The following is a 15487-nucleotide window of genomic DNA, read 5'->3' as shown; positions in this document are numbered from 1 at the left end:
AAAATATTTATTTTAGTCTTTATGAGCCTGGCTCTCTGAACTGTACAAGAAAGTGTCCCTTTAACCATGGCATTGTGTGGAACATATGCCTTTTAAATAAAATTCTACTTTAATTCAAAAGTCAAGTCAAGAAATACGAATTAACTAATAATTCAGTAAATTGAATAGAAAGCAAATGGGGTAAAAAGTTGTAATTACACATGCTGAAATGTCAACTGCTGTGTTACACATTTTTAATATAAAAATCACGCCCAACATTTTCTGCAGTGAAATAACCTACACTGCAAGGCTACAGAAATTACTTCTCTTATGTACTAACAAAACTTTATATACATCAGGAAGGACTGAGTTTGCAGAACGACCAAGGTGCATAGTTTTCATACAACAGTAAAAAGTGACAATAAGGCCTACTTAACGTTTTATCTCCTGCTTACATAAATACTTTTCAGGGTTTTTTTCACCAATATTTGTACTGCCACTGAAATACTCACCACGTCCTAAACTTTTATTGAACTTTTCATGCACTGTTGAAAAAGACTGCAATGTTCCATCTTGACCTGACAAAATATTAGCAGAGAGCAGTGAAGGGCAAAATAACCACAAGTTATCTGAGCAAGAAAAGCAGAAGACAAGTACTAAGAAACCTCAAACACCATAATAAAAGTGTTTACTAAAAATTCTGGTCCAAGAAAAAAACCCAAACAGATACACAATAAACAGTGGAACTAATAGAGCCTGATTTTCTGTGGCCTATGTCCTATTCCTACTACTTTGCCCCACACATGATCAGAATGGCCCCTTTTTTATGGGTATCTTCTCTACGTTTAATTCCTGTCCCCTTCCATTGTCCACCATGATTATCTAGCTGTTCCCTCACCAACTACAATATTCCTTTCTTTATCCTTTGTCTAACACATACATGCTGTGGTTGGTTAAGAACTATACCTAAGTTAGCCAGTAAGCTAACCCAAACAACAATAGTAAAAGCCAAGTTGTCCATCTTTCCTGTAAACCAGCACAGTAAAGGGACTTCCCTCCTGTACCCAGTGACCAATGTTCACAGAACTGATACAAATCTCATTTCATTTAATAGAGAGACAGAAGACACAAATTTGAAACTAGGAAACAAGTCCACTTGGTGACAGAGATGTGGACAAGGTGGAACTTGAAACTAACAGAAAATTAATGCATGTAAAATTAAAGGCACTGAGATGACTTTTAAGAATCACAAAAAATGTTTACTATGCCAACCAAGGAAACAGAAAATTTGTCAAAGTGAAATTAAAGAATCTGAAAGACAACTGAACAATTATGGTATTTAAGCAACCTTTCCGTGCTGCTATGATACAGAAGTAAGGCAGGATGTATATACCGGCAACGGGGAGAAATGTTACACAGGATGGAAGCCAGCAACACTGGTGAAATTATCCGAAGTTATTTTGTGGATGTGCCTGTTTTAAGGAAACCAGCAGCACTGGAACAGCACCCCACAGCATTGCTACCTCCTTTCTGTTGCACAAAGTTTTACCACTGGTTCAGAAAGCAATGTAAAAGGTCAGTCTCCTTACACTGCAGATACTTTATATCTCAAAGCTTGAGACACTTTCACTTCAGTGGTAGCCTCTGTGCCTTCCATGTTTCTTAGTTAACAAAGCAGTAAACTGCAAAAGCAATGTGAGGATTTGTTAGACAACTCTTGATGTTACTATGGTTCATCTGGTGTGAGCTGACTTACTGTCAAGTAACTAGTTGAATGATCTGCAAGAGATTTTAGCGCAGGTGGTTTTAGCATGTATTAGATATGTAGTGTAATGTTTTCAAACATTGCCTACATAGACAATTCCATTATTTCAGCGTAATTAAACATTAAGTGAAAAGGCTCTATTATTCCATTACCGAAGTGTTCTGGGCCACAAAACAGTTCGATCTACCACTTCATTTCCTAAGGAGTCTATTTACAGATTTTAAAATATGCTAGTTTCTAAGGAAGGGTCATCACTTAGGCATTTTTACACTTTCAGACTATTACCAAGCAACTTTGTGAATATATGTATTACAGACACAATGAGGCTGTAACAAATTATGAAGACACTGCAACCCACAAAGCTTCCTCAAACTAGTGGGAAGAGTGGAGTGGCTCCTCTAGTTACTAAATGCATTATGCTGCCCAAGCACAACAGAATCTCCCTAGTTGTTAACAGGTTTTCATTTTGTCCAGCTAATAGCTGGAGATAACGAAACAATACTTGTTCAAACACACAAATATGGATGACAAAAGCATCTCCTAAGTGGTGGCAAGCAGAAAAGCTTATCAGCCTACCGATGGATATAGATTCTTCTAGGGAAATCATTAAACAGTTTGATACAGTAATGAATGACGCTTTCACTTTCTACGTTTCATAAGTACACATACTAACACATGAAATATAATCTATTGTATTAATAAAACAAAGACAGCACTCTGGTCTGCAGGTTTTCTTTATTACAGCAGGAAATTAAACTAAAGAGAAGAATGAGAATTCATACCTGCACTAAGAATTTGTTCTCCATTTTGCCCATGGTATCTGATTTTTGTTGGGGGTGCACTATGTCCCATTCGGCTTCTCAGTACACGTCCTGTACCACCAGGTCCATCAAAAATCCACACCTACCTCCCAAAAAGCAAGCAGAAAAACAAAGCTGGTAAACACTGCCCTGCCATTAATTACACCTCTTGGCAGTGGAACAAGTATAGCTGGGAGCTGGTCCAGCAAAATTCATACATTGGCTTTCATCCTTGAACCTAAAACTATGGGTTTCCACCACAGCAGCTGATCGTTTCCTGCTGTTCATTCTGCCCCTCCACCAAAGGTGAATGGCATCAGAAGTCAGGCAGCACAAAGGACACTTACGAACAGCAACTGCTCATGACCTAGAACATTACAGAAATAGATCAAGATTTAAGACAGGGCAGCAGGATATAACCTGTGGTTCTGGAAAAGCGGATCCAAAGCTTTGCCCCTCAAGGCTACCATGAAGCAGTAAATGAAGCAATGACATCACAGCAGCAAACCCTTAAACTGCCCCAATACAGACCAGCTCGGGGCCAGCAACTTCAGTAACCTGATAACTGCTATTTCAATCCAAACTAAACGTTTATACTTTAGAGGACTGCAAAAGAAAAAAAAAAACCAACCATAACGGCAGATAGCAGCAGCTGTAGTAACTTACCCGTATAGCGTTATCAGCACCATTAGTAATAAGAAGTGGCTCTCCAGGGACAAACGACATACCAGCTATTGCTGTCGAATGGGCATCTTGCATCTGACACATTAGTTTCTTCTCTTCTAGATCCCACAAAGCAATGTGTCCGACTGGGCTACCAGCTGCCATTACAGGGTGTCCGTCTGCTCAAAAAAAAAAAAAAAAAAAAAAAAAAAAAAAATCAAAAAAAGAAGTTCAAAAAGGTTTTGTGTACTGATAATAAAATCAGGATTTTCTCATATCAGATAACAACAAATATATCTAAATACAGCAGCTGATGCTAAACGTTTTGCTTGAAAGCACAAGACACACTGTACCTGTACCATTTTCAGAAGTTACTTTATACCCCAGATTCTTCCCCAAACTTACTAGCCTTTAAATTTCAAGATGTGAGAGATACTGTATCACCACTCTAGAAGTTATCAGTCCTTTTTATAAATCCTCTTAAGTTTTTGGCTCAACAGCTTGCAAAAATAAATTCCAGAAGTTGATCACTGTTTAGTCAATGATTCTAAGCAATAATTAAAACCTCAATTCACAGGATTTCTGATTTTGTTCTATTTGCTCTACCCTGTCTGATATTAAGATCATCATAACTTCTAAAAACATACCACATACATTAAAGTAAGTCGGTTGAATTTGATGATGTCAAAGGTCTTTTCTAATGTCAATGACTCTATGATTTTAAGATAAAACTCCACTGAATGTCCTGGATAATTGGCAACTAATCTTTCCACTTCATCAAAAGGAAAAGCCAGTACTCAATTTGGAATTATACACGTCATAGGTAACTAAATCAGACAGGCCTAGGGTATTCTTTTTGGGTAAAGCTTCACAGATAGGGAAATTTGCCAAGTTCATTTTAACTCAAATGAAAAGCACTTTACTCAAACACTAAAATAAGTAAATGAGTTCAAAATAACCAGGTTATATTTACACTAAATTTCATAACTATAAAGACAGGAAGAGAGAGCTATTACAGAACATCCAAAAGCCACACATTCAAGTCGGCAATGGAAGTTATTTAACCTAACAGACCAATATTCTCAGTTAAACAGCTGACACAAAAAGGCACTACTTCCACTTCTCACAAGTCTTTCCACAAGCATCTCCACTAGGATTCTGCCTCAACAGGGTCTGCATCAATCTATATTCTGTTAAGATTTGCAAGTTTGTCTATTCAAATGAGAGATTAGATTCAGTATCAACAGCTCTGTAGGCAGGATCAACATTAAAGTAACTAGCTTTAGTAATCAGTAACTGCTTGTTAAAAAAAAAAAAAGCTATGAATAAAAACAGTGCTTCCCAGTAACATCCATTCAGTACTCACCCAACTATAAACATTCCAACTTCATTTTAGAGGGGGAAGACAGTGCTGACAGGTAGCTTTAGATACCAACTTATAGTGTACTGATTATTCTGCACTAACTCTGGTAACTGTGTACTGTTAGCTCTTGGCACATTGTAAACAAACTGTCTTACTCTTCACTGAAAAAGGAGTACTGTATCTCACACTTCCTGTGCACTGAGCCAGTATGCAAAAAAATGCTACAAAACAGCCAGTATCATGAAGATGCATGATCTACTTTACTTTTCTAGATTATCTGCAACCTTTCAGAACTAAAACTCTCAGCCCAAATTTTGATTCTGAAATGTTTTATCAAAACATATTTTTCTACCTTCCACTAAAAATGCTAAGACTTACCTGTACGAAAAGATATTGCTGTGATGGGACCCCAGTCTTGTTGAAATTTCATCAGAGTTTCATTGAATTTAATATTATGAACAACTATATGACCAGATACAAGACCGACTGCAACAACATCCACTGCTGGAGCCTGAAATAAAAATTGAACAACTGAAATGAAAAAGGAAAAAATTTTTCCTACACTACTAATACCACGCCAATGTATCTAAGTCTAGAATAAATAGTAAAGAAACAAGTAAGGCCTCCCACATGAGATCTTCTGTCTATAGTACCTTAATGCATGACTAAACATCTGATCTAAACAAAAAATGGGAGATGCAAGATTTTGCACTTAAGTCTCCACTAGATGAAACAATTCTGTTTCTAGAAGCTGGAACTTCTTTTAAAAACACCCCACCTCAAGTTTTCAGTAGTCCTGGTAGACATATACCTGCCGCACATCCTCATATTTACAAGTTTTACCCAGGACAACTACAGCCCATTTTCAAAGCTGTCAATGCTACCAGTAAGTTCTACTTAATTTTTATCTCTACAAAAATACAGCAAATACAATGAGAAAAATCTTTCCTTGAATCAGCAAAATCTGTATTTTATTAACATCCAAAGCAAAATAAATTTAGCAAACAACCACAATAAGTTACACAATACACATGCGTCCTGCAAACAGACTGTTTCTGTGAATTCCATTACATCATTCAGTGATTAAAGACTGCAGATGTAATGAACACAAACCAGCCAAGATACTAAATGCAACAGAACTAGGACTAGAGGAAGGGCAGAGATTAAGCCTTCAAGTCTACCTCTCTTCAATGTCTAATATGCTCAAGAGAGGGTTATTAAAATTACCTGAAAGAACACAAGTCATCTTTACTGCTGTAATTCTAAACAATGATACTTTGCACGCTATTCTTGACCAGTCATATAAGAAAATAAGATGCTAAAAATACTAACTTGTTCAAGAGTTGTGACTGCTAAATGCCATCCTGGAAACGAGTATAAGAGTTTGCTGGAAAACAACACACAAAACACGTAAGTTAGTTTACCCTTAGGGATTTTCCACAACAAAATGGCTGCTTTATATGCACTTGCACAGAAAAGTACATCAGCTTTCTGTCCCTGCAAATCAGTTAGAAGGGAAAAAAAGATAATACCAAGTAAGGTTAAGAATACAACTTATGGTTAATTTTTATTGAAAAAGTTAGTGTCATGCATTAATACTGCAAGGGTGACATAATTACATAACAGAAATAAGGAGAAGACCCCTTCTATGTCAGCTGCTCCCCTTGAGTTTCTGCTCTGAACAAATCTCTTCACAATTCTTAACATCAATAAGAAAATTCAGTCTTGGTCCAACTTTTAATAAAAACAAATCTTTCATTTGCAGAGTAATTTCCTTAAATGAAGATACTAACACATATTACTAACACACCCCATACTGTTTCTTTCAGAAATGGTAACAGCCAAAATGTGAAGCAAGACTGTTCATCGACAAGGCAGTCATGCAGTACATTCCAGGTGAAATTATGAAGACAGTACTTAAGCACAGACATGATTAAAAAACTATTCCATCACCACAGACATAGGTTGCCATTCTTGAATGACTGCTAGCAGCCATGTGTTACCACCCCTCCTTTTCTTCCCAGAGACCATCAAACTTTCCCCTCAGTTCTTCCAATTTACTTGTCTAATTTTGCCCATACCTATCTACAAAATTATCTATGTAGGGAACAGTCAAAAATATATTCCTTAACCCAGAAACATTGCTTAAAGTGCAGTTACAGTCCCATAAGTTTTTACACAATCATAAGAGAAGCCAAGCCATCTAAGCAAGACTTTTTGTCATCTAGGATGTACTGCACCTCAGATGCTGTGACAGGCGTTGAAGAGACATCAGTACTACGAGACATTTACTTTTCTATATTTTTAGGTTATTCGTACTTCCTGATTTACATAGCATATACAGCATCTCCAATACATTAGATTATGAAACAAAAGAACCCTAGCAGTGATACCACTAAAAGTATACAGCAATTATTAGAATGAAACACTGACCTACACAAGCTGAGTTAACACCTACTTGCAGCAGGCACATTAAAATGCAGGGAAGTTACTGTAGCTGTAACTTTCACAAGTTAGAAAAGGAGCTGATTGCAGTAGGCATGAAATACTGCCATTATGGATGGTGCTCTACTGGGACATGCTCAGATACAACTACATGTCTACACATCTCTTATTTGAGTATAAGGATCAAATACTAGGAATTACCTCCACACTACCTGCCAGCACTTCTTGGAACCACAACAACCAAAAAATTAAGCTTGGAAGACAGGAGGCAGAAGGCCTGAACATGCATTTACTACTATTTTAATTATTTTCATGGGAAAGCTATGTGATTCCAAGAAATAAAAAAAAAACCCAAACAAAACTGTAATTAAGAAAAAATCCCGGACAATTCCTGACATTTTACAGGTTGAATAGACAATACACAACTTGAAAGTCATCAGCATTCAGGGAGCAGCAGCATTCTTTGTTCCTGGAGACAGACCAACAGAAAAGTTGTGCCAAAGGTTTCAGTAAAAGACTCCATGTTCAAAACCTACTTTACTTAAAAGTATTATTTATTGCTTATCAAACTACTTGGAACATGAAGTGTATCCAAGTTATTAAAAATCTTACTTGGATCTTATATTCCATAGTTGCAAGCTCCCTTGTTCACTCCCAAGGAGAATTTTATTCAAATAGGTGCTGGGATGCAGAATTGCTGAAACTGCAAAAGTGGCCTTATCAAAATCCACTTGAAGATACTCCTCTGCAAAAAAGTAAGAAAAATTTTAGCATGCCTATCCCTACAAATCTGCAGGCTTGTTATTCCTTGGCAAATGTAAAGGTAGAACTGATGTTTACTCTGTACAAATCCCATAACCAGTGTTTCTTGCATTAAAGGATTAGCTAATGTGTAACAGGACAGGCTAAACTTCTTTACATTATAACATCTGTTGGCTTGAAGGTATATTTTTTTTCCCTATAAGCCTACCTAGTACAACAGTGCTGGCAAAACCATAGTGATTTATATCTTTCTGAAGGATTCCTGCTCCTGCCTGAGCAAAACAACTCATTGGATTAGCATGCCTTTTGTTTGTTATAGCAACTTCAAATCTCTAAAGCCTGTCTACAGCCACTTTCAAGATCCCGCATTTAGGGAATTACATTGGTCAAACCAATGAGAATGCTTTCTAAAGAAAAAAATTCAGGGCACTGAAGCACGATTTTGTAAGGCACTTTATAATGGCATGAGAAGATGCTGACATAAACAAAGTATTTTTCCTAAGAATTTAGTCTCACCCAGACTGGTAAATATCAAGGAACTACAGGATTTCAGAGATGGTGCCAAAGATGCTGTACCACCGTCTTCACCAGAAAATGGAACACTGAAATGCAATTTCCGTATCAGCATATCTCTCTACACTATATGGAATCTGACTGGGTCTCTGCATGTGGTGCAGGATCCATTCATGAAAAATTACTGCAGGATTAGGACTTCACATTACAGTTTGAAGATTATGCAGTTAAGGATTTTTTTTCTTAAGAGTAAGCTATTTCTGAACATGTGTATTTTAAAAAAACTTTTTAAAAAATTACTGAATGTTTACAATTCCTATAAAGTAGCAGCTATCCTATCAAGCAGTAACAGAAGTGTTGCTTGCCTTCTAATTGTATATTCCAAACAATAAGAACATTATCAACATCCACAGAGATGACATGATCACCAAAAGGCTGCAGAAGGTGTATCCTTGCCTTGTGACCTTCATAGGTATGCACCACCTATAAGTTCAAAATAAAAATGTTTTCAATATAACCTCTTCAGGTAGGATATCATATTAACATAACACAGCTAACACATCAGCAACAAGTTTAAATAAAATACATGGAAAGGCCATACAACTAAGTGGAATATAAATTTTCTCTGATAATTTAAAACTGTTGTAAAAATACTTTAACTAAATATTTTTAATTACTTGATTTAATGTCAATTTATTTCATTTATGTGAAATAACAATTTTCTTATGTTTAGGTAACTACATTGTTATTATAATTAATATATAAAACACAGGTCAGCTATTACAGAATTTGCTCTTACATTCTCCTATTTTAAGCTCTTTATTCCTCCTTCCACAGGTTTTGCTTCCCTAAAATTGAAACTACTGAACATCTACAGAAATAGACATTTGTAGGAAATTACCAGTCTTGAAAACACAAACATACACAACTGTGTTGTACTACTAAGTAATAATTAAACTAATAAAAACCTCTTTGTTCCTGGCAAAAGCATGGAGAATATTGTCATATGAAGCAAATATCAACATGCGGTCTGCAGCCAAACATGTAATCTCTCTTGGCAAAGCATTACCTGTTAATCAAACAAAAGAAAAGTTCAAGTTTCAGGTTCATAACACAAGAGAAAGCCTGACAGTCTTTTATTTATTTATTTTGCCAGGTGACCCACTGAGAAAGCTCTCTTGTTGAATGTTGTTGAATTTCTTGGAGAAACACACACACATTTCAAATGATTGCAACTATTACCATAAATAACATCACACCAGTAACAACATAACATCAGACTGACAGATCACATGGTGGTTCTTTTGAAAAACACGTAACAATAAATTACTGAATTATTACTGTAGGTGAAGGCACATGTTAGCTTCATGAAGGCTTATAAAGAATTTATCCCAACATTAACACTTACGAAGACTGTCAGAGCCCCTGAGGCCACTGGACTGGAAACATGATACATCAAAAGTCACAGCATTAGCAATGCCTATTAGGTTAAGCCATGCTGCAGACCTGGAAGCTAGTAATACACTCCTGTACCTGTCTCCTGATTACAGCTAAAGACATCAGGAATTCACCCTCTAAGAATCCATCTCACTCCCCACCTTGTGACTGGTTTAGGAAGAGTACTATGAGATCTGTTACTTAACTAGCTCAAACTGTAAAAGCATCCAAGCTCCAGATCACATTGGGAGGCTGTTGGTCTGGTCCCAAGTGGTACAAAATTGAAATGAAAAAAAAAATACTCTAGGGAAAAATACTCTCAATTTAGGGAAATATAAAAATGCAAATCAAGGTGCTTAATGATTGCACAGGAAAACACCAGTCTCCATGGGAGTGCATCTACGATACAAATTTACATCAACGCACAGCAGCAACTTCAATAGGACGAATTAAACTAAGAACATAAAAAAGGCTGCACTTAATGAGAGGTTTCATTTGTTTGAACACATCAGACATCTTCCCATAGATCCTCTGAAGTGACTTAGGCCTGCAATCAGGTTACAGAGAGCTGGTACTCCGCATGAGCTGTGTGGAAGTCTGCTTAGGCCAAGACAGTTTTAAGCACACCCCAATTAGAAAGTTCAGAGAACCAACCTCTCAAACTGCTATCTGTGGTTGTTGCCCCTTGTTACTCTGCCTACTACCATCACCACCGATTTAGCCTTGCCATCCTTATAACTGCCCTTCAGGTAACAGGCTGCCTCTAGGTCACCCCACATCTGTCCCTTTGCAAGACTAAAATCCAGTTCTCATGCTGTGTGCTGCAGGCCCCTGGCACACCCCAGTTCCTCAGCATCGCTCCTGAAAGAGGAGCAGTGGGAGGAGGCCAACCACTAACTGCGTATCAGGTATGGCCTCACCAACACCAAGCCCAGGAGGGTAACAGCTTTCCCGGATCTGCTGGCCACATTCCTAATGCAGCTCAGTACACAGCTTGCCTTATTCAGTTACTGCATTGTTGGTCCATGCTCAACCTGGCACCAGCACAGCCCCAGCTCCTTTTTAGCAGGATGCCACACAGCCAGTCAGTTCCCAGCTTGTTCCGTACCAGGTGCAGGATTCTGCACTTGCCCTTGCTGAACTGGGCGAGGTTTCTGTTGGCCCAGGCCTAGTGTATTGCAACACCTCCCCAGACTGAAGCTCTGCCACTCCGGGTGTGAGCTACTGCTCCTAACATTGTATCTTCTGCAAATTTTTACTAGGAGCGCATGTGCCTCATCACCCAGGCTGTCGGTGAAGGTGCTGAATATGAACAACATAGGCACTGCTGTTGACACCTAGGGCACTATGCTTTGTTGCCAACCGAATGTCAAGCCACCAACTCATTTCCTTTGTATCCAGCAGTCCAGCCAATTTTTAACACTCCCTGAAGACTTTTGGTCCCATCCATACCTGTTCTGTTCTTGTGATTATTTTCCTCCTGTAACACAACCTTCTAATAACCACAAAACCAACAAAAAAAAAGGTATCTGGAATTAACAGCTTTCTTCACTGCTCAGTCCTTAAAGCCTAAGGGTGCTCTTGTAAGAGCAAGATGACAAGAACAGGAGGTTCACAAGGTATATCCCTAACAGAACTAAATTACAGCTGCAACAGCAGTCTCATTCCCAAATTGATATCCCATATTTCTGAGACGCCGTTCAACCTACTTAAGTGCAAATATTAATACATATAATTAATTTTCCATTTTTTAGTTGAGAATCAAGTGCAGATGTCAGATGCATTAAAAAAAAAAAAACACACAAAAAACCGGAATGAACAATCTGTGTATACTTACTCACAGCCACAATACCAAGTTTCTTCACCTGCAATGTAAATGTTAAAGACATTTTTAGTAACTGGTTGCATTTGTTATAAACAGAAATTCAAAACTGTAGGAAACAACCCAGGTGAGATAAGGAATTTGCATGCCTCACAAGACAGAAAAGTTATGCCTCTTAGTTTACAACAATATCTACAGGAAAGCCCACAGTGGGTCTAAAGGAAGGGAACAATATATCTGTCAAAAGACGATACTACAAGAGTAAATTGTGCCTCTTAATATATTTTATCCTAAAGCACAGGAAGCTAAGTGCATGTTTAGACACTTGGCAGCGCTTGGCCAACTTTTTTTCCACATCACCTCTGCTTCTACTTTATTTCCACTACAATCACACTATGTTATTTTTTTATCTCTGTTCACGTAGAATTTGCTTCAGTTACTGTCATCTGTGCCTAGTGATGATGACTACTATTTTAGTTCAGCATCTGTGGACAAGGCTGACAGGAGCAAACCGTAAAAAAACACCATAAATGTACAAGATCTACTGCTGTCTGCAGTCTGCTGCTCGCTGTAATCACTCGATTCAGTTCTGCTTTGTTACTGCTTCTATACACTGAAGATGCCTTTATCGTACAGCAAGAGGTGAGACATTATCAGAAGCTTATATCTTGCAGAACAGAATTACGCTCCTCTGCTCCCACACAGAAGTCTTAATACGATCTAGGGGACTGCTCCCCAAAATTGTCGCTCTCAAACGCTAAACCACAGCTACGGAAACCGCGGGGGAGCTCTGGTTTGTCTGGCAGCGAAGGAAAAGCTTGAGCATCTGGGCGCTCGGCTGCCTGGATGCGCCCCGCCTGCCACGGCGCACTGTGTCTGGCCAGCGGTGCCCCCACGGCCGAACGGCCCGTTCCGGCCCGCAGACCCCGCCGCCTCCTTTCCTCCAGCCGCCCGCCGGCGAGCAGCCCCGCCTGCCGCCGAGGCCTGCGCTACAGGGGCGCCGCGGCCCCTCACAGGCCCCCGCCTCACGGCGGCGAGGGCCGGGGTGAGGGGGGCCGGGGTGAGTGGGGGAAGGGTCGTGGCGCGGCCCGCCTCTGCCCCGCGCCCGCCCCGGCCTCCCTCAGGCCCAACGGCGGCCAGGCCCGCCCGGCGGGGGCATGCAACAGGGTGGCCGGCGGCCAGGCACTCACGTTGTAGGTGTGGACGCTGCGCCCGACGGCGGTGGCCAGATAGAACTCGCGGTGGCGGCCATGGTAGCGCAGGACGTGCGGGACGTGCCCGCTGAAGCGGCCGAGCACGCGGAACCCGGCGAACAGCCCGCCGCCCTCACGCGCCATCGCTGCCCCACGCGCACGCCGTGCGCCCGCAGGAAGCGCCCCCCACCGCTTCCGGCCAGCCCGGCCGGCGCTCCGCCCCCTGACGCCGCCGCGCGCCGCCGAAAACGGTCCCTGCGGCGGGCAGAGTTCCGCTGCCGGGGCGGTCGGCGCTGCCCGGCCGCCCTGCTGCGGCCCCGCGGCGGACGCGGCTACTCCCGGCGCGAGCGAGGAGGGGAGTGTCCGCGCCAGGCAGGCCCCCCACCCGAGGGCCCCGGGCACGCAGAGAGCCGTCACCCGCGACCGCCCCCACACAGGCTCCCTAAAGCCACCACCGCGCGACTTTACCTTTTATTCTGCGGGGGGATCGCCCCCGCCCCCCGTTCCCCTCAGGCAGAAGCGGCCGGCCCCGGCGCTGGCCGCGGGGAAGACCCGCCGCAGAGCCCGCACAGCGCCCGATGCACCGGCCTCCGACGGCGCAACCCGGACACCCGCGCGAACCACCTCTGTACTTAAGACGGTCACTGCTTGTTGGTTTATTTTTAATAAATTATATAGGGCGGGACACCCCCCCCCCAAAAAAAAAAAAAAACCCAACAACAACAACCCGCAGGATGACTTCATTGCGATGGCGGGCAATAAATATCCAGCAAAGTCCGGCGGCGAAGAAAAAAAATGACAAGCCACCCCCCAGAAGCCACCTATCCCAAATTGATGTAGCTTCTCCACACCGCCATCAGCTCCCGGGCCTTGCTCTCGTCGCACGGGCCTCGGCTCGCCTCCCCGGCGGCAGCGCCCTGCCACCGCACACGCGTTAGCGTCCCGCCGCCGGCCGCGGTGGAGCTCCCGGCGCTGCCCCGGGCCTCCCCGCGGCAGGGCAGGGCAGCCCCGGCCCCGGCCCCGCACCCACCTGTGGCGGCCGGTAGCCGGGGCAGTGTCGCAGCACGATGTGGAGGGTGCTCCGCCACAGCGACGGCCGCTGCCCGCAGCCCCGCGCCCTCTCCAGGAAGCACTCCAGCAGCCGGGCCGCCCGCTCTGCCCGCCGGGCGCCCTGCGGGAGACGGCCGGTCACCACCCCGGCCCCGCCGGAGCCGCCCGCCCGCGATCCCGGCTCCCTTCAGCGCTTCCCCACGCACCCTTAAAAAAAGGCTGCCCGCCCACCCCTTTGACCCCCATCCCTGCACCCCTCTCCCTACACCCCTCTCCCCGCTTCCCACTGTTTGTCCCTCTCCCCCCCCCCCCCCCCTTTTCCCCCTTTCCCCTCTCTTTTCACGCTCCCCCCACCATTTTTATTTTTTTTTTTCATGGAAAGGGAATGCCACCTAGCCGCCGGGGGATGCGTGCACCCGGGCGAACCTCGGACTGCTGCGGACCCGCCGGCGGGGAGAGCGCGTCCTCGCAGGTGTGAAAATCGAGTTGTAGCTCCTGGAGGGAAACAACAACAGGGGATGCTCGTTAACGCCACGGCCCCCGGCGTCGCCGTCTCCGGCTGCCAGCCCGCCTCCAACACCCCATCATAAACGTCCCCAGCGCCCCAGTGCGCCGCCACCCGTCGCCCTCGGGGCCGCGCGGGGCACGGGCGGCTGCGGGAGCCGTGCGGGGCGGTGCCGCGCGGTGCCGCTCCGCCCGAGCCAGCGGCGGGGCTGCCCGCACCGTGCGCCGTCCCGACAGCCGCCGCCTGGTCTTTCCGCTAAGCGCCGGCTGCGCGTGTGAACCATCCGAGTAACTGCTAAACCGCTTATCACCTTTGGAACCGTGACACCATCCTCAGCGTCGGTGAACCATTACACAAGCGACTTTCAGTCCTACGGGTGTGCAAGGCGCCGGGAAGAGTCGGGTAGCGCTCTGGCAGCAGCCGCCCGGGCTCCTGCTCTCCGTCCCTGCCAGTCCCAGCTTCAGCGAAGCACATTTTAGGAAGGTCCCCGGAGGAGAGTAGGAGAAAACTTCCCCGTCCTGTTTCACAGGCACAGGTTTACTAAACTAGCCAACTCCCGGCTTGCTAATCGAGATTTTCACAAAGTAGCTGCCGGCGGTCAAAGGTAAAATCGTGGAGGCAATGCCGTCCCGACAGTTTCCCTCCGATGCCACCAGAGAAACCACCAACCTCATTTTTAAAGGTCCTGTGTGGATCCAAACCGTTTAGGAGATCCTCTTGTATCTCGTCGTGGTTACAGAGGCTGAAATTGTAGGGGGATGCCCGCGGTAAGTCGGCGATCTGAAGAAAGATGATCAAGCCACAAAAGACTGTATAAGAAAAAGCCAAAGGTTAATTCTCCTGCACCGCTACGTGACCCTACAAGCCATGGAGGGCAGATCTGAAGACAGGGATGCTGGTGCTTCGGGAGCACTAGAAGAGAACTGTCTGGTTACCCTTATGATTATCCATGGTGTCTTTAGACGTTGTTTTATCTCGTGCTGGGCTTCGTATCGTTGCTGGCTTCATATATGTACCTGTACGCCTACGGAAATGAAGGTTTCCAATTCCATAACTGGGGCTTATTTGGACGTCTCATGCACCTCTTTCCAGAAGTGCAAATAAATAATTATTCAGACTTGAAGCTGTGTCACTGACTTAAAAAGAAAACCGGCATAATCAAAAGCGGTATCCAAACCTAAACCAAAACA

At 43.5% G+C, this 15487-nt stretch overlaps 1 protein-coding gene across 2 annotated transcripts in view; it reads right to left on the bottom strand.

Moving 5' to 3' along the window:
* The window catches only part of WDR36 (WD repeat domain 36), a 31254-nt gene extending 18326 nt beyond the window's left edge, over positions 1-12928 (bottom strand). The window contains exons 1-10 of one of the 2 annotated variants that reach the window (XM_055699406.1): positions 12740-12928; positions 11565-11592; positions 9259-9359; positions 8656-8773; positions 7628-7760; positions 5903-5957; positions 4949-5081; positions 3211-3386; positions 2527-2647; positions 492-557 (exon numbers count right to left, since the gene is read on the bottom strand). In XM_055699406.1, the coding sequence (XP_055555381.1) occupies positions 492-557; positions 2527-2647; positions 3211-3386; positions 4949-5081; positions 5903-5957; positions 7628-7760; positions 8656-8773; positions 9259-9359; positions 11565-11592; positions 12740-12886 (1078 nt within the window). In that variant the 5' untranslated portion in view covers positions 12887-12928. The remainder of the gene's footprint in view (positions 1-491; positions 558-2526; positions 2648-3210; positions 3387-4948; positions 5082-5902; positions 5958-7627; positions 7761-8655; positions 8774-9258; positions 9360-11564; positions 11593-12739) is intronic. The other variant, XM_055699405.1, reaches the window with a different exon arrangement.
* Between the last annotated feature and the right edge of the window lie 2559 nt (positions 12929-15487).

The sequence above is a fragment of the Falco cherrug genome, chromosome Z (genome assembly GCF_023634085.1).
Source record: "Falco cherrug isolate bFalChe1 chromosome Z, bFalChe1.pri, whole genome shotgun sequence".
Lineage (NCBI taxonomy): Eukaryota > Metazoa > Chordata > Aves > Falconiformes > Falconidae > Falco > Falco cherrug.
Note: the sequence above shows the minus strand (reverse complement) of the source record. Positions and strands in the feature narration are given on the sequence as shown.